The sequence below is a fragment of the Cylas formicarius genome, unplaced genomic scaffold (assembly GCF_029955315.1).
Source record: "Cylas formicarius isolate icCylForm1 unplaced genomic scaffold, icCylForm1.1 PGA_scaffold_1__22_contigs__length_36826433, whole genome shotgun sequence".
Lineage (NCBI taxonomy): Eukaryota > Metazoa > Arthropoda > Insecta > Coleoptera > Brentidae > Cylas > Cylas formicarius.
This window is the reverse complement of record NW_026844264.1, coordinates 29,097,906-29,122,418: the sequence shown is the minus strand read 5'-3', so window position 1 is coordinate 29,122,418 and position 24,513 is coordinate 29,097,906. Positions and strand designations below refer to the sequence as shown.

The window sequence follows — 24,513 nt, the reverse complement described above, 5'->3', positions numbered from 1 at the left end:
CTTTTTCGTCTTTTAAAACGACTTTCAGAATGAAAACAACAAAATTTGACATCCGGACTTTACCGACGAACTATACCTATCACTGGTACTAAATTTAGATGTACCGCGCCAGAGACGCCCGACCGAAAATATGCTCATCGAAAACTTTTCAGTGAAAACTTTCAGTTCTCACGATAATTTTAATCGCGGGGCGCTTTAAAATGGACCGAAAAAGTTTCCATTTTGAGTTTGTTAGTTTAAACAGTTGAAATAATATGATGGTAAGTCGATTTCTTTGACGTAGATTTTTTTGTCGCAGATATATCTGTAAATCTGCGTGATTTCTTTCCGTACCCAAGTATGTAATTTTAGTCATGGAATTTGTGCGGAGCAAAGTAGACAATAGGCCCGAATCGGCTAGATACATTAAAACCTTGACCAGTTACCACGGGCAATAAAAAGGAAACGCATTTGAAAAATTATGTAATTTATAACAATAAATTATTGCGCAGTTCCTGATCCTAATTCATAATTGCACGTTGCATTCTCCCTGAGTACGGTTTCATCTGTAGATTTTAATTATCGCATGTTTCTATCTTGCTAAATATGCCTTAAGCCATAAGTTTGCAGTTTTTTTAATGCTTATTCAAAAGCCGTGTAAATTTAAATTTAGAGATTCCTTAAAGATTCACCTGGTTTCGGTAGATAAAAAGTCAGTTAAACTTCTGCGTTCCAGAAAAAATTCTTAAATATCACATCCAGTATGCGTACTGCTCCAATAATTGGGGATAACGTTAGTAAGAAAATTGAGGGTTGGTAAAATTATTCACAAGATAATAAAGACAAAGAAATGAGTCAGACATTTATTTCTGGAAATGGCTTAGTTTTAAAAAGTGAAATGGTTACACGAAACGTATTTTACTTTTAATTTTCCAGACCAAAAAACAGCTGACTAAAAGTTTACTCCCTTCGCCGGCAGGTGGCACCACATATTATTCCTAGCACAAGCCATCCGTCTTACTGTGAATAAAAAGTCGCCAATGGCGAAACTTAATCGAGCTTAGCTCTTCGGGGCTATTGCTTAAACGAATTCTTTGAATTTTGTCGTGATAGGGTTCGAGCAATTTTGCTTGATCCCGCTAAAATTAAACTGAAATTGCACATGTAGTTTTGATTTGCCGCTTTAATTTTTAGCTAATTTTGATCGGTTTTTTTGTAGTAACGAGTGAAAGCCTTTTAAATCTATTATTGAAAATTCGACACACCTCTGCTCCGGAGGCGTTACTATGATTTGCAAGTTGGTGATTCATGGCAAAGAAAACACGAATTCGTTTTTTTTGTTCACACTATTCCATGGTGTATATCATCTGTCTTAGGTTTAGTAGCAAATTATGCAAACAACCTATGAACCGCAATAAAACATCAGATCAGTCGGTATCGTAGAACACACACAGGAAATGACTTAAGTTGATTTTCCTTGAAAGAACGCAAAGCAGCACGGTGAAATGGATTTCGAGTTCGATATCAGCCGACACATGCTTGATTATGGGGGGCGGGTCCGCCAAAAGCCAAGACGATATACTAACCAGACCATACATTGGTATTTTTTCACATTACACAATATAATTTTCAAATTTTATGACAATAAATTTAAAAAAATAAGAAAAAAACTATCGTTTCTAGACTTTAATAATACAGAATTATGATGCATTTTTTAATATCTGGTTTACAGTTAATGAATTTGGTAACGTGTTATAACAGAACAACTTGGAGGAGATGTTAAAAATTAATTTATTAATCCTATAATAATTAAAAATTAAATCGGCTGTTATTCGTTTTTCAGTTCGTTACAAAAAATCAAATTAAAGGAGGAACAGATAAAGTAATGTTTTTGATAAAAATAGCTGCTTTATATTCTACCATGGATTCAATGGAAAAGTGGTCAACTTTTACCATCCATAAACGAGAAAAGTTCAGCGTGATTATCGCCGGTGACCTAAAACGCAATTACATCTGTTCCGTGATAAAATTCTAACGCTAGTCTTTTGTTCCTCCAGCAGGAGTGTGGAATGACCTCCGGACCAAAAGAAGTAACATGAATCAAGAGCAGTTTCCAGCGGGACAAAGATCTGGCAACGATCCAAAATTCACGGCCAAACGAAACAGCGGCCTTTTCGCCTTCTTCAAATGGTTCAAGCCGTCGACGTCGCGAGAATCAATCGACACCGACTCACGCACCAGCAGCCTCGACAGTCTGGATTCGAATAAGAGTGCCGGCACGGTCGCGTCATTTTCGTTCGTGCCTCCCGGTGCATACGAAAAACGCGTAGTGGTCGAAAAGTGCATACAGGTTGGCCCCGAAACCGACACCTATAAAGCGCGACTCCGGCAACGCGATCGACGAAGAGAGTACGACAAAAACGTGACGCTGAGGAAAAAGTACAACCTGTTTTTCAACCGCGATTCGCTGTTGAAACCTCAACAATTAACGGAGGAGGAGAATTCCCGAAGTTTGCCTCTGATGACGCGCGCTGAACAAATGGAAGTGGAACAGCCCAAAGTGCATCGCAGGACGAATAGCGAATCGTCCAAAGTGCGCAAAGCAGGCGCTTACCTCCACGTCAAAGGCAAAAGGAGAGCTCCTCAACCTCCGGTCGGGAAACAGTCAATGGACGTTTCCTCAACCGCCAGTTTGAAGAGGAAGAAACGTTTGGCACCGGCCCGTCCCGACCAGGACGTTCTATGCAACGACTCGTTGAAATTGGAGGACGGCGTTTTGAGGTCTGCTAAGGATGATGGAAAAAACGCAACCGAAACGAATCAAGGTATGAATCCTCTAAGTCCTTCGTCGTCCAGAACTAGCTTCGTAGACACCCCGGTATCCCCGAGACCTTGGTATAAACGAAACTCGACCGTTAGCCAGCAGACGTCCGGCAAAAAGGAAAGTAAATACGAAGCGGCGGAGCGCCTCCCCGAAGTCCAGTACGTGAGGAACTCCACGCTGGACTTGACTTTAGAGGAAGTCGCACCTAGCTGCGATAAGAAAAAAGAGGAGAAACGGAAATCGGGAATGTCCTTCTTGACGAACATCAGCGAATTGGACCGGGAAGCTACGGAGATCATCAGGAGCAAAGATCAAGAGAAAAACGGCGTGTCGAGCAACGAAATTCCCGAATTTATGAAACCCAGAGACTCCAAAGCGGGCGTTCAGGACAGCTGGTCGTCTCCGAAGCGAAGATCGGCGCGAGATTTGATAGCCAAATTTAATGCTATAACCAATGTAACGAAAGCGACCGTATTCGGCGCGTCGCAAAAGGAAAAGTATTTCGGAAAACAACACAGCCTGGACGAAACGCGCAGACAGGAAAACCTGCTCGGCGCGCACAAGAAACGAATAGAAGAGATCGGCAAGAAAAAAGATGAAAAGTTCAATCCCCTGATCAAGTCTGAGAGTGCGAGCGCGGTCAAGCAGACGAGCGGGGAAGCCGACACTCCAAAGTCCGAAAAGAAAAGCTGGAAATGTCCGAAGTGTAATTTGGAAAACGAGTACTGGAGGATAATATGTCAAGTTTGTTCGGCCATCAAGCCTTATTTCGACGAATTTGCGCCATCGACCAAGTGCGGGGTGGAAACAAAACCACTAGAACCGAAAACTTCCAGCCCAGTAATCTTAAGGAAAGAACAAGCGCAAAACGAGAGGGTCTTTGAGAGGTCCAAAACGCAGATCGGCTTTTCCGCTCTGGCTAGTTATAACCACGGAAAGAAAAAACTGAACCAGGACGACGATAAGTCCAAAGTAGACGATACGAGTAAGAAGGAAGAGAGAGAGAAACTGAAAAGGATGCTGATCGAGATGAAAAACTCGCTGCCGAAGAGGAAGTCGAATATCTTGTTGAAGCAAAGTAGCAGGTCCAGCGTGATTCTAGAAAAACCCGAGGAGGTTAAAGATCAGGGAACCGAAGAAGAAAAGGAGAACGTTGTCGAACAGAAGACGGAAGAAGAGAAGATCGCGGAAATTTTGATCGGGCAGACAAAGACTATTTACGAGAACATTAAAGTAAGGAAATCCGACAATCCGAAGCCTTTAAAAGTGTCTTCGGCCGCCCAAACAAGCGGCGTGGTCAAAAAAACTGTGCCCGAGAACAGTCTGAAAGAACTATTGGAAAATCACAAATCGGCCAACGTTTACGAACCGATGAAGGTTGAGGACTTCGAAGATATTTACTCGGACAAGAATGGCAATTCGGCGGCGAGAATTTACGCGAATCTGGCGCAAAGCGATGAGCTCTCGTTATTCTTTAACTTGCCTAAGATTAGCGCACAAGCGAAAAATGACGGCAAGAAACAAAAGTCTGCCAGTAAATTCAACACCGACACGATAGAGATCAACAGACGGTTGAGGAAGTTGGAGTCTGCCATAGCCAAAGGTGATATGACCGATGCGGCGATTTTCGCGAAAGAACTTGCGCAGCTCAAGGTCAACTGTTCTGTCATTAGGCAGAAACCTCAAGGGCAATCAGGACTCGATAAAAAGGGATTTCAGTAAGTAAATATCAACGAAGTATGAAATTTGAATTGAAAACACACGCGATATGTTTAAATAATTTCATTTCAAACGCACTGTGATTAGTTTTCATATTATCTATATGGTTTTTAACAACCAAAATTTTACCATACCTTTTTTTAATTACATGTAACAAATTACCTAAATCAACATTAAGTTTTGCACTAAATTCATAAAATAATTCAGTTTCTTAAATAAACTTTCATTTTTCTCTATTATTTTCGATTCTTTAGTCACGGGTTGGGAGTTCTGCCGCGGACCAATTCGAGCATTTACGATTCTATAGTCACGCATTGGGAGCGATATGATATTAATGGTATTTTGACGTTTGTCAGTTGCTGATAGTTCTGCGTATATTCTACACTCATTACGTTACTCAGTGAATGCATTTTTTGCAAAAATGTTAGTGAAAAAGTATAATATGCAACACGTTTATAAATTTCTTCCGATATTCGCTTTTTAAACACTCGCTCCGCTCGTGCTTGCATAAGCTTATGCATACAGTACCGTTTATAAAACTTTTTGCGCAATAAACTATATCGGGTGTAAAGTTTATTTTTTAAATTAATATATAATTTTTTTATTTTTTTTTTTAATTACTGCAGCAACTTCTTTTTATGGTAAAATTTTAGAAGACTGTTTCTTAAAGTAAAATTCTTAGTGTTTTTCATGGTGAACTTTCAATTATTATTCAATTTTGATTTTTTTCGCCCCGGTCACCAATTAATGTGCCAGGTGCGTTGACTTTACTTAAAAACCGGCTGAGCTAAGGTCAGCTGAGCTGTTAACGAACATCTGTTATTTTTACATTGCAAAAATATATGCATATACAGATATCAAGACACATATTGATAAAGGCGAATTCTTTATTAGCTAGGTATTTTTCCGTAAAAGATGTTTTTTAAAATGAAAAGCGCGTGTACTTAACTATATTATCCACAGCTGGAATTTTAATAAGTTAGAAAATTAGCTAACCTACTAAGTTAATCGTAATCCAGAGATTACTGTTTTGTTGCTTGTCCGTGGTGAATACTCAATACTAAGTGTTTAAATAATTACCAAGAGTCCAACTCAACTCCGAGTCAATTTAATTGAACTGTTTGTGGAGAGCTAAACTCCTGGCTTGTACAATGTTTTGACAGCTGTCAGAGTCTTTGTATTGTTAGGATCGAGATGTACGTCGAGGATAAAGTTTCGCATAGGGGTCCCTTCGCCGTCGATGTCCGCGAGAACTTGACAGTGGCGGAGTTGAAGCGGCAGATCTTCAAAGAGTTCGAAATACCGGTCGAAGTTCAAAAATGGATTTTGGGAAAGGAACTGGTGACGAACGACGCCGGTACATTAAAAGACTACAATATTACCGCGGGATGTCCCGTATTTTTGTACTTGGTCGCACCGGGTATGTAAAATTTTCCTACTTTATATTAGGTTTTGATTCGGATTCTAAATATATTCAGACTCATCACATTCGAACGCTTAGGCCGGCGTTATTTATAAATTAAAATGTTATTTTTAAGTTTTTGAAAGCATCATACTTCCTGGAGCACAATAATAAGGAAGACGCGTTTCCTATATTATGAATTATATTGAAATGTAGCTTAGTTTAGGAGCTGAGTTTTTTTTCGTATGTGATTTTGGTTATTGAACATAACCGCAGTTACGGATTAAGTAAACCCTTACAGCAAATAAATAATAATTATTAGTAAAATATGGAATTTTAGAATCCTGAGTAGAAAAAGGTATATTTTTTAATCCAAACCTAAGAACTCTCGAATGGTTGTTTTTTTGCATTCGTACTTTTTCCTTATTCTGCTCAATTGAAATTAAGGTCGTTTTGCTATATTCCGATGCCGCTTATTATTAATTATCCGCAGAAAATAAAAGTGAAGAAAAGGCTTACACAAATGCTAAACCATCAGTCGATTCGTCCAATCTTCCTTCAACGTCTTCGGTTTCCACCCCTCAAGCAATACCAACTTCCGATGCGATAACCGCTAATACCAATCGAACGAAATTGAAAACCCAGGATTATGATTTAAAACCTGAACGATGTTCGAAAGGGTCGCCAAAAAAAATAGACACACCTGAATCCGGCGCAAGTAACAATGCTCAAGTGAAAATCCCTTTTCTTAATTACGTACCAAAAATAGTCAATGTCATACCCAAATCATCAGAGGTCATTCCGAACAATGCGGACATGGAAGCTGCTCCTTCACAGAGTCAAGCGAGGAAACTTTCTCTAGAGGAAACGAAACGGATTGTTAGTAAATATCTACCCACTCCATCGGTATCTATCACTGAGTTTAAAGTCGACGTAGTCCCTGTAGTCACCAAACAGCCGAGATTGGAAGCGCAGAAGGTCATTTTAGACGATGCGCCCGGGCAGTCCTGTAGTAAAACTGATTTAAAAGTGAAAGAAACCTCCAAAGTTGAATCGAAAATTATGCTCGCGCATAACGAGATCGCAGTAAACGCGAGCGAACTTAAAGTGCTAAATAAACACAGCGATCGGAAAATAAATCAGAAAAGGACAAGTTCCATTCCACCCACCGAAGCCCCCAGAGCTCAGGCCGAAGAAGATTTTGATGACTCGAACACCCTCAAAGCTCCCAAGGAGTGGGAGTGTCACTTGTGCACTCTGCTCAACCCCATTTCCAGCAATGTTTGCGCGGTGTGCGCCACGGTACGACTCAGCAGAACTCCTCTCAGAAGTTCGGCTAAGAAAAAAGCACCTCAGCCGGAACAAACTTATCAACAGCTTGTGAATTTGGACAATGCGGACTTGGTATCGAACGCGGAGCCATTTGAGTGCGTGGTGTGTTTGATTGAAGTGCCCGAACACGACGGTGTGACTTTGAGGGAGTGTTTACACCAGTTTTGTAGACAATGCTTAGCTCATACGGTCGAGTACACAGAAGATGCCGAGGTCAAGTGCCCTTATAGGTATGATAAGATTTTTATAAGTTTTGTGATTGTTTCAAAATTTTCCTCGTCAGGTTTTATGTTAAACATTTGGCATCCACAGATCGATGACTCAATGTTGCGTATCGCTAATATTAATAACATCGTTTTAAGATATTATTCTTGCTATCTGCTGAAATATTATGGAAGGTTTCGAAGAAAAAAAAAGGCCACCATCAAGTTTTTTTAGTTTTTAATTTTTTAAGTTACTATAGTTAGTAGTTAAAAAATTTGATATATATTTGTTCAATTTTTTTTTAGTTTGAGTTAAAAAATATACTTTTTGCATACTGTGATCGAATTGTATTGAAAAGCATAACATTTTAAATGGATATTTCAAAATAATTGCTGAAATTCTTACTGTTTACGGAAGAAAATCAATTGGAAGTTTTAAACGGCAAAAAGTGCAAAAACTTTTAACTCATTGAACGAACGAATTATTGAAGCTACGAAGTCAGTTAAAATAGTAAAATGGTAGTATATTTTCCCCTAATGAAGTGTTTTTGTTTAAAAAACGTTCTTCTTTTAAATAGGTGTTAAATTTATCCCCTAATTAATTGCCGCCAATGTTATAATGATTTTTTTTAAAACTGAGTTATCCAATTTTGCTTTTTGCATTAAAAATGTTTAGAATACATTTCCTTCTAAGTAGGCACTGAAAAGGTTTTTTTTGTAGCTTTTCAAAACATAATGCCATTTTTTTTACACTTCTTTCTTCAAAGCGACACAGAGTTAAAATTCTTAAATTTTAAGAATAATTTAACATCAATTCAATCGTCCATTATTTTTCCGTTACAACCACATTAGTCGGCAGAAAAAATACTGATGTAGTTCACTAATTTAACCTTGACCAGTCGTTTAGTAAAGAAATTAAATTTAGTGCCCACTCAAGTTCAAGATTAAGTTTATTACGACAACGTTAAAAGGAGTATCAGGACATTGGAAATTATTATTCCGTCGCTAACATCATTGAACGTTCAGCACATTTCATGATATTCAGGTTAAATTTGATTTATCGAAAAAACTTTGGTAAAATTATGTAAAAAATAATAATAACTAAATACATAACGATTTATGTCAAAAATACTGTCTTCCTTTCTTTTGTTCAAAAAGTCATAAAATTGGGCGAGACCTAAATTTTCTTTTAATATTTCAGATAGCAATCAGTAAAGCTGCAAAATTCTAATATAAAAAGCAGTAAAATTGTTGATGTTTTGCGGAAAACAAACTATCGTAAGCGATTTTTATATTCAACAAAAGATTCAACTCGAAGTTTTAAAATAATTAAAATTAAAATATTAGCGTTACATATTTGGTATTAAGTCATTTACATAAAATTTTCGAAGTTTTTGTTTGTCTCCAGAGATAACAATTATTCCTGCAACATCGCGTTGCAAGACAGAGAAATCAAGGCGTTGGTATCTTCGGCGATGTACGAGCAGTACTTAGCGAAGTCGGTTGCTCAGGCGGAAAACATGACTGACAAATCGTTCCACTGCAAAACTCCTGACTGCAAGGGATGGTGTATTTTTGAAGACAACGTCAACGATTTTAAATGTCCCGTCTGCAAAAGGATCAATTGTCTTACATGCCAGGTATATCTCTCTCTCCCTCTAAAAAACTACTTAAATATTCAGAGTTGTTTTTAACCCAATCAAACGACAGACAAATAGAATACAAAAATAAAAGCCCGCTACATCATTTTTACCGTTTCTTTTATTATTATTTATGTGTACGAGCATATGACGTTAGGTTTTTTTATAAATAATACATTTTCAAATTTTATGGCGACGTACTAAACACTTTACAAATGACGCACGAGAATATTTTTTCCGTATTTGTTGTATGTTAACTACGCGTATTAGAAATACTTAACTTAATCCTACACATGTATATTAGGAGCGGAATTGTTGATATCTGCGTCAACAAAAATATCAGCAACAATTTCGATAAGGTCAAATTTATACATTTGTCAACAAACTCTAAAAATATTTTTTCACATAATCCATTACAATGCCATAAGTTGAGGAAGACTCGAACCCAATTTTCGTCCAACAAGGAATAATAATTACATAAATTAATATACAATTTGGAACCACTGATTCAGAGATGTTTTAGAACTAAAAATTTGTTAATGTTGACAGGTACTTATTTACCTATGAGGTGTGTTCACAAAGTAAGGTGACATAAGTTTTATCAAAAAGTATTTATTTATCAAAATTAATGTTTTCTCCTTCAAAGTGTTCCCCCCACCCCCCAGATATAATACACTTGTGCCAACGTTTTTTCCAATCCCAGAAGCACTTCTCGTAAGTACTTTCTGGTATAGCCTTGAGTTCTTCAAACGTCCTTCCTTTCATGGGTTTCTTGAGGTTTGGGAACATATCCATGTCCACACGTTTTCTTCGTATTGCATAACTTCAAGGTAATACTTTTTATTAACCGTACGACCTTGTGGTAAGAACTCTTGATGTACAACGCTACGATAATCAAAGACAATAGTTACATTTGATCGAACTTGACGTGCTTTTTTCGGTCTTGGCGATTCTGGGTTCTTCTGTTGGGACGACTGAGCTTTGGTTTCGACGTCATAACCATATCTCCATGATTCGTCACCAGTTATGACCTTTTTGAACATATCAAGATCACCACTAACAACTCTTGAGCGATGCTCCTTCGACGGCCCTTTTGTTCAAGATTAAGCAGGTTCGGAACAAATTTTGCTGCTACACGTTTCATGATTCGACGATTTTGGAACACCATTTGTTTCAATTCTTTAACGTTTTCATGAATTATTGACGTGCTGGGGTGTCCAGAGCGAGGTTCGTCATTAGTGTCTTCTCGGCCATTTTGGAACATCTTGTATCGCTTATATATATATTTTTTTTTGGTCAAAGTAGGTTCACCATATCCCTTGTCAACTTTAATTCTTCAAATTTTATGCATTTCCATTTTCTTTTGACATGTCTAACGCTTCTGTCTCACAGAAAAAAGATCTGACATTCAATTTCAGTTAACAAAAAAAATAGTAACCATGGTTATCAAAATCACCTTCTCATTCCGTTCAAACAACTATAATATGCGTCATGTTGAAATCAGTGACGTAAATCAAAAGAAATTCAAAACATATTTAAAATCTTTGCTTATAGCAAATGTTTTTTATAAGCTGTCTGAAAACGAAAATCACATCAACAATAGATTATAATAAATTTGAAGTAACACTTGTGGAAAATATAACACATTCACTAAAAAATCACTTAAAATGCAACACTTTTTCCTGAAAATAAAAAAATTCATACTTACTCAATTAAAACTGGATTGTTTTTTTTTTCAAAAAAAAAATCCACAAGCTACTGTAATACTATTTACAAACCTTGTGGATTCCTCCCTCTCCTGCAGAGTTTAACTGAAACAGAGGAATCCACAAGATTTGTAAATAGCTTTGATATAAATGCCCCCTGCATATCAGTTAACTTTTTCAATAATCCATTTAATTTTAATTTTAAATTAAAAAGGTTTATGTAAATCTAGGCCGCCAAAATCCATAGTTTTCAAATTACACGACGCCAAACTTCTAATATCATTTTAGTTGTTTATATATATTTTGAGTTATAAGATGTAAATTTCAAACCACTGCATTTTTTCAACATTTGGGATTGTTTGAGAAATACTCATTTTTGAGATATATCTACGTCGCGAACAAATTTTTGTAAAATTTTGTAGAAAAAATGCTTACATACACTACAAAACGGCAGCGGCGTCCCACTTTTTCTTAAACAAACTTAAGATGACTACTGATGTCAAAATTATTGATTTTGTTAAAATACATTATTCAACATTTTAATTATTTTTGAATTGTGTAAAATTGGTATGTTTTAACTACGATTTTATTTCGTTGGTCCTAAAACTACTACGTAGTTTAAAGCAAGTTACAAAAAATGACATGACTTATGGCTTCACCCCAGATGTTTTCTGAAGATTCATAACGATTTTTATTGTTTCATAAACATTACAGTGCTCGTAGGTGATATTGGAAAGTCTACTTTTCGGTCTGCAAACAACAATCAAGGCCTACTTGAATTTCTTCAAGAAGATTTAGAAAATTTAGTATCTTGGAGTGTTATAACGACTTTCATTAAACATTTTTCAGGCCATACACACCGGTATGAACTGCAAGCAGTATCAGGAAAAGATGAAGTCCGAGTCTGAAATCGACGAGGACGCTAAAAGGACGAAGGACATGTTGGAGGGGATGGTCGAGAAAGGAGAAGCGCTGACCTGTCCTACTTGTAAAGTATGCTTCACATTACCATTTCCTTGAGCCTACTCGAACTCCTGCAAATAAAATTTTAGGTTATTTTAATGAAAAAATGGGGCTGTGATTGGTTGCGTTGTTCGATGTGCAAAACGGAAATTTGCTGGGTTACGCGGGGGCCCCGATGGGGCCCGGGCGGCAAAGGGGATACGTCCGGCGGCTGCCAGTGCGGCGTCAACGGGATCAAGTGTCACCCGCAGTGCAATTATTGCCATTAGCGTCAATTAATTCTATACCTTATATCATTGTTAACTTTTGTTTTTTAGTTTAATATTTTTAGCATTGCCATTGTTAGGATTTGATTGATGTTTTCGGTTTTTCTCGTTTTTAGATGAACTCTTATTATGCTGCGCACGTACTGGTTGCACTAAAAATATGAAATAGTGAGACTATTTTAGTATTTTTATACGAATAGGAAATGCTGCGCTGTCGCAGTTTAGGTGATTATTTCATTAATATTATCGATGCAAATTATTGTTACATTATTTGAGTGTGGATGGAACAGCTAACACGATATATACGAAATAGTAGGATTTCGAAAAGAAAAATATAATCGTTGCTCTGAATGTATTTGTTAATGTTAGATTTTTGGTACTATTTTTGCAATCTGCATGACTGATCTAACGAAAACTGCCTTACATAGTAAACCGAAATTTAAAAAAAAACTGCATTTTTATTTGCGCATTGAGAGAAAATCTGAAATTTCCCAAATCAAAGTGAACACAGTAAATCGAAAGGTTAATCGTTAAGCAGCAATTTTTACGCAAAATAAAGTTAACCATTAAACATTAACCCTCCAACTATAATTACATTATTTTTCGAATGGGATAACAGAGATATAGGAAAATTATTATTGAATAGTACGACTTCGAAAAAAAACGTAATTGTTGCTCTCAATGTATCGTTAATGGTACATAACCGAGACGGATACAGTTAATCCAAAAGGTTAAACAGAAAAATTTTCATAAGTTAACCGTTAAAAGTGGACCATATAGTTACGTTATTTTTGTATGTAATATGAGAAGCAACCACACTAATTTGTCTGTAAGGCGGCTAACAAAACAATAGTATGGAGATAAGACTATTTATAGTCAATCCGATAAGTAGATTTATTAAAAGTAGTTTCTGTAAATGATTCTTTTAATTTTCGGTCCAATGAAGTTTTTTCTAAATCTGAACATTATTGCTGCTTCTGCAAATACTAATAACGAGTTTTATTCACTTTGCTTGATTGCTTCACCAAGAATCGAATAAAAATACGCTAATGCATCACACAAGGTTATCAACGTGTTGCACACTATATAATAATAATATCCTATATTTACAATAAGCATTAGCGAAGCATCACTTGAGCTATGTTAATTAGACAGTTACAAACAATTAAAAGAAATAGCCTAATAAGATAAGATTATACAATAAAATAGCCAAAATTTATAAATAACAATATGACAATTGACAATTGACAATTGAAATTCAAAGTAGAAATCGTAAAACAATTTGTGATGTTAGTATAGGCTGACCTCTGGATTTTGAACCCTAACTATGCCGCTAGGCAAAGATTAGTGTGCCTTTACCGCTCTATAATATGGACTTCTTTCAAAACAGGTTTTTTTTGTTCCAAGATAAGTTTTTGAGTATATCCAGACAAACAATAAATGGTCATGACTGTAATAACGCTATTATAGTATATTATGCAACAAGTGTGGTAAACGGGTAAAGTGTACCGTCAGAATTGACAAAGGTCAAAATTCAAGGCGTGGGAAATATCTCCGAAAACATCCCATTGCTCCCAGACCCGTGCGGTAAAATCACGGAAATGTCCGAAGTGGTTTGGATCCGTGGGAAACGAAACTGACATGGTAAAGTGACGCTTCCCGCACACTAGATCGGTGGACAATTAAGCATTTTACAGATGGGAGTAGAAAAACGTTTTTATCTGCCTCGTAGATGTTTTTGGGCAAATACTGATACTGATACAATACTGATAAACGCTTGTAAAACGGCTTTTTATTTTTTTGATGATAAGTCACGACCATTGATATTCACTGTGTGTTGTGACCATCAGAAATCATAAACGTCAGAATACCATCAGTATATTTTAGATAACCAACAACTTTTATAATGATTTTAAAATAGTCAGTAAATATAAGCAAAATTGATTTGTAATAAATTCTCTATTTAGTCCAATATACCCTAACGATGACAACAACAACAAAATTAATACAGTAATTTATTATTAAACACCGCTCATATTCGTAAAGGAATAAATATTTGCGTTACGGAGTACCTTGCTTATGGACACAATATAGTGAAAAGTTCGTCGGTTTCACGATAAGTGAAACTGAATTGTTCTTACTTAGTTCGTTCATAAGGGCAACAACTGAAAGGGTGCAAACGGTGATCAAATCCTCATTTTATGGAACTAAATGTAAAAAGTGACATTTATATATATGCAAATTTTCCAATAATGTTTGCGCAGAAGAACAAATTTATTATTCCTTTGCAGTACTTATACTTGCTATTACTAATTATGAACTGCTATCGAATTACTACCTACAAATGACACACTTTACTAAATATTCAACATTTATTTATTAGTGATCATACCTACTATTTGCGGAAATGGATTAATGACAGAATTTTCAGGAATTGCAAATCTCGAAATTAAAACAATATAATGTACGTATACACATGTAAATATAGAGTCTATATTTACACAAGCAACCTCGTGTTTGTTTTATTAACACGCTTTGTACCAATTAGTACCACGCTTTCGCGTCAAAATACTCCTAGCTCTTTTCACATATTCCGGTAAAAAAACAGTGCCGGCGCGATAACAATGCATCTTTCATAAAAATGCATTATGCATTGACATTTACATGACAGTTATGTTCTGATCAGGCATGCGCAAAGTATCGATTTAAGACGTCAGCTTCGTCAGCCGTGGACTAGAACCAATTCGCGTGAATACTTTTCGCACTGTTTACTACGCCGTGCGACAATGACAAAAATGGTAAGAAAAAGTTCTGTTCTAAGCAAAACTTTTTACGATTACTAATATAATCTATAAATGCATTTTAATAACAAAATTATTAGTTATTTATTATTATGGACAGCTGCAAAAATACTTTGATATTTCATTGATTACTTGTTTAATCCATTGAAAAAAAATTCTTGTAATTTAAGTAGCTGTACCACTAAATTTGTAATTTATTACTTATTTTTATATAATTATTTATTATTTATTATTAAAAGTTAGAAGACCGAAGAATAAATTTAATACCAGCATCATTAGACTTTTTTGTGGGCAGATATTTTGCCTCCAAATTGAAAGTTAGTAGGTAAATGTCCTAACAGCAATGAATTTTTCTATATATTTTTTCCACCCTGAACTTATTATGATATCACGTTTTTAAAATTTTCTATGATATATTTCACAAGTATCATTTTATATCATTATATCCTCGCGTTCTACGGTTTCATTGAATTACTGACTATATAGCGGTGCTTTAATTCTATAGATCACAGCGCCTTCTCGCGTGTAATCACGCTTCCATATCCGAAGCCCCTGGAACGTAGGCAGAGCCAGGGATGGCCCATTGTGCTCGTTCCTGACAATATTTAAAAAATGGTGTAATTTTTTATAACTTCATTGATAGTAAACTACATTTAATACTTTTTTTAATAAAGGTAAGTAAAATTAAAACTAGGTTTATATTCGACAAAAAAACCATTTTCATCTTTCAAGTATCATAGAAGATTTTAGAGTAAAACGTTTTTTCTTTCTGTAACATCTGCGGTTTTTGTACTGTCTAAACTCATACGAGATGGACCATTGAATTTCTTTGCGATTCGCCGCAGTGGGAACCAAAGATAATGGCACAACAGTTTTCGCAGAAAAAAACTTTTGCACGCCTATGGCACAATAACAATTGTACAGAACGCGTCAACGTTCCCCTTAAAAAGCATTTTTTAATCGATATTGATAGTAATGCTATAACATTACAACAAAGATAAAATCGCTATACACAGATAATATTCCTACCGAATTTATCTCTTGAAAAATATTGCGAAAAAACTTTACCGTGATAATTCGAACTTTCGACTTCAATTATTAAAGTGCTGTGAATTCAATTACTAATATTAATCTAATATGACTCTGAAGTATATCCAAAAAGTGCGCGGAAAACGATATAAGTTGCAATCTAAGGATAAGAGGCGTCCTGGAATAATTTGCCCAGTTGTAGCCGCCAAAAAGTTTGATGATTTGGAGGAGAATAATATTAAACCTTCAACAACTGCCGAGTAAGTGTACCTACTAACGTAAAGCCGACTCAGTTTTATTTGAAAGAACACTGAAAAATATCAAAATAGTACTTACTTATGTCAAACAGTACCATTCAAATTAACAAAGTACAGGCCACAATGTAATTCTACTGCTGTTTTCTATTTTATCCAAAATTTAAAGGATTTTTTCCTTATAAGGCACAATTCAAATATATAATCAATTTCTGTTAGGTTTTTGTGAAAGTGTTTTAAAACAACTAAATTTCTATTTCTATTTCTAATAATATAAAATATTTCTATTGGTGCCTGTAAAGCTTAGATTTTATTTAGTTTTTTTTCTTCCAACTTATAGCAATTGCAATATTATACAATACACAATATGCACTGATAATTTTTCTTAGAATTTACTTTTCAATACAATACACATATTAAAATTGACAAGTCAGATTTTTGGTTTAAGCAAGAAAACAGATAAAGAACACAACACTATTACCTATTTACGTCAAAAAGTAGTATTCGAATCAGCATAATACATGCTAAAATTTAGTACTACCGCTATATTGTATTATACATACAACATTTACAGGCTTGTTTTATATAAAAAGTATAACACAAGCAGACTCGAATTCTATTTGATTTTTTATGAAATAGTTTTAAAACAACACAATTTCCATCCATATTCAAAAATAAAACTTTTAGAGCGACATGCAAGCAAGCAAAACATTGCTCTATATTTGTTTTTTGTTTTTTTTTAATAGAAGGGGATCTACTTTAAATATAAAAAAATACAGAGTGAATAAAACTAACATTTAAAATTTTAATGAATAATTAGTTAAACGTTGTCAATTTTATAAATTTATAGTATTTAGCATTTAAAAATAGGGTTGCCTATTTCAAAAAATTGTTAATTTCGAAATATTAACACCAAAAACGCATTATAAATGCATATGTGACTAGTTTGATATCGCATTTTGCAGAGATGCACAATTGATACGGGCGGCAATTCAAAAAAACGATTTCTTGAAGAATATTTTAACTGAAATTCACATCGAAAAAATGATCGAACACTTACATGAAAGGAAAGTGTCGGAAAGAGAAGTTCTACTCGAACAAGGCAACTACAGTTGTAACCTTTTCATTAGCAAATGCGGGACTTTCCAAGTGACGGAAAACGACAAAGTAGTGTCCAAGTTGGACGGTCATCCAACCATTTTCGGTGAAGTAGCTGTTTTATATAAAGCTAAAGCCGAGCAAACGGTACAATCTCTTTCCGAGGTGAGCCGAATATAAGGAGATAGCTTGTAGTAGAGGTGGTTCATCTCTTTTTCATTTCAGGGAGTTGTATGGGTTTTAGACTGTGTCCGGTTTAAAAACCTGTTGGTGAAATCCGCAATCGAAAGGCAAGATGAGTTACTACGGTACTTGAAGAACGTACCGGTACTTTCAACCGTACCGGAAGATCGGTTGTACCCTCTGATTGACTTGTTCAAGGTTCAAGTATTTCCTGCCTCCACGTTGATTATCAAAGAAGGGGAAGTGTGTGAAAAGTTCTACATCGTAACAGCTGGTACGGCTTTGGCACTGAAAAGGGGCACCAAAAAGGTCGAGAAACTGCCAAAAGGAAGTTATTTCGGAGAATCTGTTTTAAAAAAGGAGACGAGTAGCAGTAGCGTTGTGGCCAATCCTCCGGGCGTCGAATGCCTGGTGCTCAGTAAAACTGAGTTTTTCGGACATTTTGCCACATTGGACGATCTGTTACGCGGCAAATCTGAACAAAACGCCGAAAACTTTGAATATTCGAAATTAGATCTGATTAATTTTAAGAGGATTAGAATTTTGGGTATCGGCGGTTTTGGTAGGGTCGAACTAGTGCAACACGTCAAAAAACGGGAGTTAATCTTCGCGCTAAAGTGTCTAAAGAAGCACGAGATTGTTGGCAAGAGTCAAATAACCCAGGTGTTCAACGAAAAAAATCTGCAGATGGCCTGCGACAACAATTTCATCGTTAAGTTGTACAGGACGTTCAAAGATAGCAAATATATTTATTTCTTGCTGGAACCGTGTCTCGGTGGCGACTTGTGGAGTTTATTACGCAAGCAAAACCGAAAATGCTTCGATACGGACGCCGCCAAATTTTATGCAGGTATTTTTTTAATTACTATTAAAAATATTCAAGCAATTTTAAATTGAAAAAATAATAAAACGACAAGTAACTTTTTGTCTAAACCATAATTGATGAGATATTTTTATAAATGCTAGGGATTGTTTCTATAAAGAAGAATTAACCAAAGAAAAAAACCAACCAAAACCATTTGTGTCATTTGGATCACAAAACCCATTGCTGAAAAAAATAATACCATGTTCGAAATATCTGTCTGTATTTCTTTTAATAGCATACAAATTAAAAGTTTTTTTTTCTGGGTTTTAGGTCAAAACAAAAGTTTCTTTAGACTCTTGGTCAAAATTGTGTGGCTTAAGAAAAATCACAAATTTTCTAGACAGTTTTTTTTGTTGACCTAAATTATTAAAAATAAATCGGCCTGCAAAAATAGTTAAGAGCCCCTTAATGGATGCCACGAATCAACTTAAATAGGAAGAGATATGATCAGTCATAGTAAGACAGCCTTTGTAAAAGCATAATTTGGAAATAATAATTTAGAAAATGAAAAATTCTGGTTTTTTAATGTGAGAAAAAAGAATTCAAAGACTTTTGCGGACCTTCTAGGAAAACAATGTTTTTCAGAATCCGCTGGGAATCCTATAAATTTTGGTAAAAAAATTTAGTCTTATAATTTCAAATTGAAGGTATTTATTAGGGGTTTTCGTAGTTTTCAATCTTGTTATGAGATAGTATAGGAATATAGGATATATAAATATATGCATCAATTTATTAATTCTTGATTCCGCGCATGCCCCTAAATTTCACGCACTAACCTGCAATTTATGCCATGACAGACGCTTAACACGCTTTTTTTTTTTAATTTAAAAGACCCTAGTGTCGTCGGAATTTTTAAATTGTTCTTTCCCTACGCTAACCATGAGTTTAGGCAACCACTTTAAAGTGCACTTGTTCTATGGTTTGTGACCAACCAACAGCTGTGATAGCTTATTCCATGTTTTACACTCTCTTTCGTCCATATCTCAGAGAGGCGGTAAAGTATTCTATCCGCTAAAAATCTTTAAGAAAAAATAATGGCCATCTGCAGTTATTCCGTTATTCCGTAACCTACATTTGTACGAAATACAAGGCTTATTGGTTGACAGCGAGTTTTGAAATATTCAAATTCAATTTCTTTCATGTTGGCTTCAAAAGTATCCATTCTGTCATCATAGGCGAGGTCTATATGATTCTGTAGCTATATGGTTTTCAACCATAATTTATGGTGGTTGTTGGCTGTTTTTTCGTCATTTTATATCACTCTTTTTTAATTTCAGGATGCATAGTGGAAGCTTTCGGCTACCTTCACTCTCACGATATAATCTATCGAGACCTTAAGCCCGAAAATGTCATGGTAGATTCAAACGGTTACCTGAAACTAACGGACTTCGGCTTCTCTAGGATAGTACACCCCAATGAAAAAGCGAACTCATTCGTCGGAACGGCAGAGTATGTGTCTCCGGAACTTATACAAAACAAACCCCACGATAAAGGCGTAGACTACTGGGCGCTAGGCATCTTCATTTTCGAAATCTTAACTGGAAAATCTCCATTCAAAAATGACGAGCACAACGATCTGAAGACTTACAAACTCATACTGAAGGGCATCGATTCGGTCGTTTTTCCTGCAGCGATATCCCCTAGAGCGAGAAATCTGATCAAACGGCTCTGCAGACCTCTGTCGATCGACCGACTGGGTTGTCTGAAGAATGGAATCAAGGACATCGAGGAACACCCGTGGTTCTCGAAACTCGATTGGGGGAAACTGAGGAGCATGCAACTAGAACCTCCAATCAAAATCCATTTGCGCGGCAACACTGATACCTGTTACTTCGAAGAGTTTAAGCACGAAAGAGATGACGCTCTGGATGATTACTCTAGTTGGGATGATGAATTTTAAATCCGATCTTAAGAAGCAAGTGAATAATACTTAAGGTAATTATGTCACAGCTGGTGTACCGGAAAGGTAAAGTCTGTTTTTTAAATTAATTGTTGTTTTACTAATGGGGGTAAACATATTATAGATGTTAGATCTGATTTTTCTGTTAATGTGGTCCTTTTAATGTTTCGTGGCCAAGACAAGCCATCTGATGAATTTAGTATAATGCTTATATCAGCATATTACAAAATAAGAAACTCAATTAAATTATTTTAATTACACGTTTTCAGGCTATAAATTAGAAATAGTTTTTCGTTTTATGTTTATAAGCAAAGGTATATTTGTTAAGTTAATCCTTTTTTTTTTATTAATTTTGACGTTTCTTAATGTGTTCTTAATGTTTGTTTTAGTTTTGTTTTTTTTTTATTAAATAATTTATTTTTATGGGGATTTCGCTATCTGGTGAAATATGTAAATGGTGAGATAAAAATTGTTAATAATAACAATAATAACGAGCGTAACGATCAGAAAATCTGCAAGCTCATATTTGAAGAGCGTTATCAAAGCGGTTAATAATAATTATTCTTTGCATTAATATTCTTGTGCAAAAAAACAGATTTTATCTTGATTAATGGTACGAATGTTACATTATACTTTTTTACTGTGTAAAATTGTAAATAGACAATTTCTGTTGTATATGGAAATAAAGATAAGTATTATTTTTGTTATTTTTTATCGAAATTGAACGAGTTTACGTGGAACCGAATAAAACCTTGTTCTATAAAACATATCTTTATACACATGTACACAATTATTTTTTAGTCAAACCTGATACTGAAAAATCAATTAGCAACGCATTTAGAACAAATTACTTGAGTAGATAAAAACTTCATGAAGAAAAGATTCCTAAAGCGATAAGGAGAGGCAAAATTTACTTTTATCTTATCGTTTTCATTTTAAAGTACACAGCTGCGGGGTATTGGAAGGTATTGATATATAAGCAAATATGAAAAGCATTTACCAATTACAATTCAAATCTATCCCTCACCTCAAGAGAGCACTGATAATTTTAATAAGACACCATCTATTGGTTGTTATTGAAATAACATACAATTTAATGAATGAATCTCATGGTCAAAGAAAAAATGGCAAAAATACTCCTTTCAATCGAGCAATCAAAAAAGTTATTATAAATATTTCATGTAAAATGCTTGTATATGTTACCCAGATAGCAGAAGGTTGTCAAAATGACGTCATTAACTAATCACCAAATGACGAAAATTATGTTAAATATAACGTCACCAGGACGTGAATTTGACCTACTAATGTCTCAGACCAATGATCTTAAGTGATTTCTTTTTTACGGCCATTAGTATCGTATTTACCATTTTTCTCTAAAACAAATAATAAACGAAATATATTGCTTTGACACCCTCTAGATATATTCTCCTAGAATCTAGAATTTGATAATAGTTTAAATTAATTATTAAGTTTAAAGTCCACATCTGGAATTAATGAAGTCATTTTATGACGACATCACATAAATTGAAACCCCAAAAAATAATTGGTTTCATTACTAGTGATCACAAAATTTAGCTCTTAGTTTAATAATAGACTGCAAGAACGCTTTCATACCTCTAGGTATATTTAATTTGCCCTCGATATTCTAGAGAGATTAAAATGTGTTCGGAACATCGAGATGTTTGAGTCACTAGGGAGTCTACGACCATAACAAGTGTTATAAAACATAGCTAGTGTCTATATGCTGTAGACTAAGATGTCAAAATGGGGTACCAGGCGGTAAAATTTAAAAACATCTACTGAGTGAAATTACAGGACTTCCTTTCAATGACTATATAGAAATAATGTTTCTACTCCGTTCTCTAACATACCCAATCATACACCGATATTGTCATTTTACCACGTAACTCTTGTTTTCCACGTATTCGGGTCACTTCTGGCATTTCCCGACACGGCTTGAATGTTTACGTCTGTCAATTCTGACGGCATGTCAGATGTATTCGTGTTGTTTTGCAAAAATGTACCCGTAGAAATAAACTTTTTCGCTCACTCGTTTATTAAGCACTCGCTCAGCTGCGCCCCGTTCGTGCCAAATAAACTTGACTAAAATGCCGTTTGCCAGACTTGTTGCATAATATTATTTTTTATTTTATTTTATTATACGTTTAAACATTTACGTGTTATAAATTGCAAAAATTTAATATGATGATGTCACTATTTAATTACTACTACTTATTTCATTTTACAAGATGTTTGTTACAACAACATATCATAACTAGCCCCTGGGGTAAATGAAAAATAGCTTTCGGTCAGCATTTAGGATTTTAAATGGTGAGATAACTCACTATTCTATTGACGTATGTAAGTACCTACATAATGTGGAATAACATGAGCAAATCTAAATCTAAAATCTACATTTAATACTTCCAGATATCATCAAGCGGCCTTATTACTTGACATGTTAACATGACAAACAGTTCCCTATTAATTCATTTTCAAATGGGTGGGGAAATATTGCAAATATCCTAAATGCAAACACTATTAACCAGCAAATTTTAATGTGATAAGTTTAACTCGGTTTCATCAAACCAAATTAAAAAAGAAAGTTACTCACCAGTGCAACTATTTTTCTTCTAGCACTGCAACAAACTGTTAGTCACTAGCCATCTGACAATTCACTATTTTCAAAAAAAAGCGTTTTATAATGTGAAGAACATAAGATTTAATTAAATTGAATATATTTAAATAAGGAGTCAAAGATCCTTTCATGCCATTGTTTAAAGATTTAAACTAATCAAAACTAACCAAAACTGCTGCAGAGGTAGTTAGTTCAAATGTGATTCAGTGTAAGCTATTTGTTTAGTATTTCTTATTGTAATTTAGTGTTTCCCATACTCTTATATGACACTTTTGTTGTTATTGAATAAACTATCACTGTTCACAGTTAGAGAGAGTATAGAATTCAAAAACACTTCAGTTTGAGAAATTTATTTTGGAACAGGTTTTACATTACTGGTATAACCTTAAAAGAAAATCTGAACATATCAACTTAGGGTTATTAATAATGTATTACCCAGAAAAAATCTTGCTTCTGAGAGATTAAGCCTAAGTTCACACAACTAATACTAGTATCCTCTTGGAGGACCAGGTGGTCCACCCCTCATCATGCCCGGAGGTGGCCCTCGCATTCCCATTGGCGGTCCACCACGACCCATACCCATTGGATTAGGAGGCATCCCAAGCATACCAGGTGGGGGCCCCATCATACCAGGTGGGGGTCCACCCATTCTAGGGGGACCATGATTCATCTGAGGAGCGACTTGACCTGTAATGTGTGTGAATTTATCATGTTTTATGTAAGAAGCTACATTAAGCTTTTCAATAGCCAACATAAGCTATTTTTCAGTTAACTCAGTAAAATACGACTAGAGAAACTAACCACATTTAATTTACTAAAATATACAAAAAGTATAAACTGCAAATAAAAAACAGTGGAAAATGTTGAACTAGACTAGCCACTGACTTACCTCTTCCTCCAGGGGTCATAACTTGTTGGGATGGTCCACCAACACCTCTAACAGGACCTTGCAATCCAACTGGAACCCCAGCCATCCCTGCAGGCATTCCTCGACCAGCTGCTCTACCAATACCTAGACAAAAAACAATTTTAATTTAAAAAAAAAGTAGAAATAATAATTTACCTGGTCCAGGTGCAGCGCCAGGAATAGGAACCCTAGGCAAACCTTCTTCTGGTGGTGGAGGGCCTTCTACTGTTAACGAAACAATACTTTCCCCCCTCAGCAGAACAAATCCCAATACCCTTTTCTCTTCCCTTTCCACTTTTGAATTTTTGGGTTTAATTTTCCTAAATTCTTCACAGTCGCCCAAGATCATGTTCATATGTTTATCAAAAGCCTTAAATGTGCCGATAAAAGTTCTAGAATCCTGCAGGGTGACTCGAACCCGGTAATTAATGTTTTGCGCCATTTTATTATTCTTGCCTATAGTCTAAAAAAGCAAAATGAATGCAATTGAGATTACAAGATTTTAAATATTTACCATGGCTAAATTTGAATTTAATCTGCTTAAACAAAAATTACTGTTTCCGATAACCTAAAAATTTCTCAAAATTTCGGCGACTGCAGCGTCCTCGCTTTGGCGTCTAAGATGAGAAGGCGGTAATGTTTGACAGTAATCCATTGTTGCCAAGTTGTACGCTCAACTGCCTGCTATCATTCTTGTCAATTGTCATCATTGGCATTTCTCTGTCTCTTTCTGCCCCATGTAAGTATTTTCAATATTATAAATACTCTCTTTACTCTTCTCTATCATTTCAATAACAAAAATTT

General features: G+C 35.2%; 3 protein-coding genes and 2 long non-coding RNA genes across 6 annotated transcripts; 3 read left to right on the top strand and 2 right to left on the bottom strand.

The window, feature by feature from the left end:
- The first annotated feature begins 128 nt into the window (after positions 1-128).
- On the top strand, positions 129-12,653 carry LOC132696140 (uncharacterized). 2 transcript variants are annotated; one of them, XM_060660788.1, is made up of 7 exons: positions 129-260; positions 2,037-4,521; positions 5,710-5,942; positions 6,418-7,486; positions 8,868-9,099; positions 11,655-11,798; positions 11,858-12,652. In XM_060660788.1, exons 2-7 carry the CDS (start codon positions 2,075-2,077, stop codon positions 12,035-12,037), a joined length of 4,305 nt encoding a protein of 1,434 aa, XP_060516771.1. In that variant the 5' UTR covers positions 129-260; positions 2,037-2,074; the 3' UTR covers positions 12,038-12,652. The 2 variants fall into 2 exon arrangements, with proteins under 2 accessions (XP_060516771.1, XP_060516772.1); XM_060660789.1 differs by lacking the exon at positions 129-260 and adding an exon at positions 1,547-1,579 and having other exon boundaries at positions 11,858-12,653.
- Positions 8,929-22,968, bottom strand: LOC132696148 (uncharacterized). Its single transcript, XR_009617996.1, has 5 exons — positions 22,779-22,968; positions 19,853-20,029; positions 19,637-19,802; positions 11,666-11,839; positions 8,929-9,068 (listed from the first exon to the last, which is right to left on the bottom strand). It is a non-coding gene; the product is annotated as an uncharacterized LOC132696148 (long non-coding RNA).
- On the top strand, positions 15,849-20,864 carry LOC132696142 (cGMP-dependent protein kinase, isozyme 1-like). Its single transcript, XM_060660791.1, has 4 exons — positions 15,849-16,124; positions 17,084-17,381; positions 17,442-18,249; positions 19,542-20,864. Exons 1-4 carry the CDS (start codon positions 15,973-15,975, stop codon positions 20,162-20,164), a joined length of 1,881 nt encoding a protein of 626 aa, XP_060516774.1. The 5' UTR covers positions 15,849-15,972; the 3' UTR covers positions 20,165-20,864.
- On the top strand, positions 22,041-23,704 carry LOC132696149 (uncharacterized). The gene is made up of 3 exons (XR_009617997.1): positions 22,041-22,525; positions 23,307-23,520; positions 23,571-23,704. It is a non-coding gene; the product is annotated as an uncharacterized LOC132696149 (long non-coding RNA).
- On the bottom strand, positions 23,030-24,352 carry LOC132696145 (small nuclear ribonucleoprotein-associated protein B). The gene is made up of 4 exons (XM_060660797.1): positions 24,224-24,352; positions 23,866-24,172; positions 23,692-23,814; positions 23,030-23,489 (listed from the first exon to the last, which is right to left on the bottom strand). The coding sequence occupies exons 1-4, from the start codon at positions 24,224-24,226 to the stop codon at positions 23,290-23,292; spliced, it is 633 nt and encodes a 210-aa protein (XP_060516780.1). The 5' UTR covers positions 24,227-24,352; the 3' UTR covers positions 23,030-23,289.
- Positions 24,353-24,513: the final 161 nt, after the last annotated feature.

Coding starts and splice junctions, on each gene's coding strand:
- LOC132696140 (XM_060660789.1), top strand. CDS start 2,075: ATGAATCAAGAGCAGTTTCCAGCGGGACAAAGATCTGGCAACGATCCA. Junction 7,487..8,867: donor GAGGTCAAGTGCCCTTATAG/GTATGATAAGAT, acceptor GTTTGTCTCCAG/AGATAACAATTATTCCTGCA. Junction 9,100..11,654: donor TCAATTGTCTTACATGCCAG/GTATATCTCTCT, acceptor AACATTTTTCAG/GCCATACACACCGGTATGAA.
- LOC132696142 (XM_060660791.1), top strand. CDS start 15,973: ATGACTCTGAAGTATATCCAAAAAGTGCGCGGAAAACGATATAAGTTG. Junction 16,125..17,083: donor AAACCTTCAACAACTGCCGA/GTAAGTGTACCT, acceptor CGCATTTTGCAG/AGATGCACAATTGATACGGG. Junction 18,250..19,541: donor CGCCGCCAAATTTTATGCAG/GTATTTTTTTAA, acceptor TTTTAATTTCAG/GATGCATAGTGGAAGCTTTC.
- LOC132696145 (XM_060660797.1), bottom strand. Junction 23,815..23,865: donor TGGCGCTGCACCTGGACCAG/GTAAATTATTAT, acceptor TTTTTTGTCTAG/GTATTGGTAGAGCAGCTGGT. Junction 23,490..23,691: donor TATGACCCCTGGAGGAAGAG/GTAAGTCAGTGG, acceptor CACACATTACAG/GTCAAGTCGCTCCTCAGATG.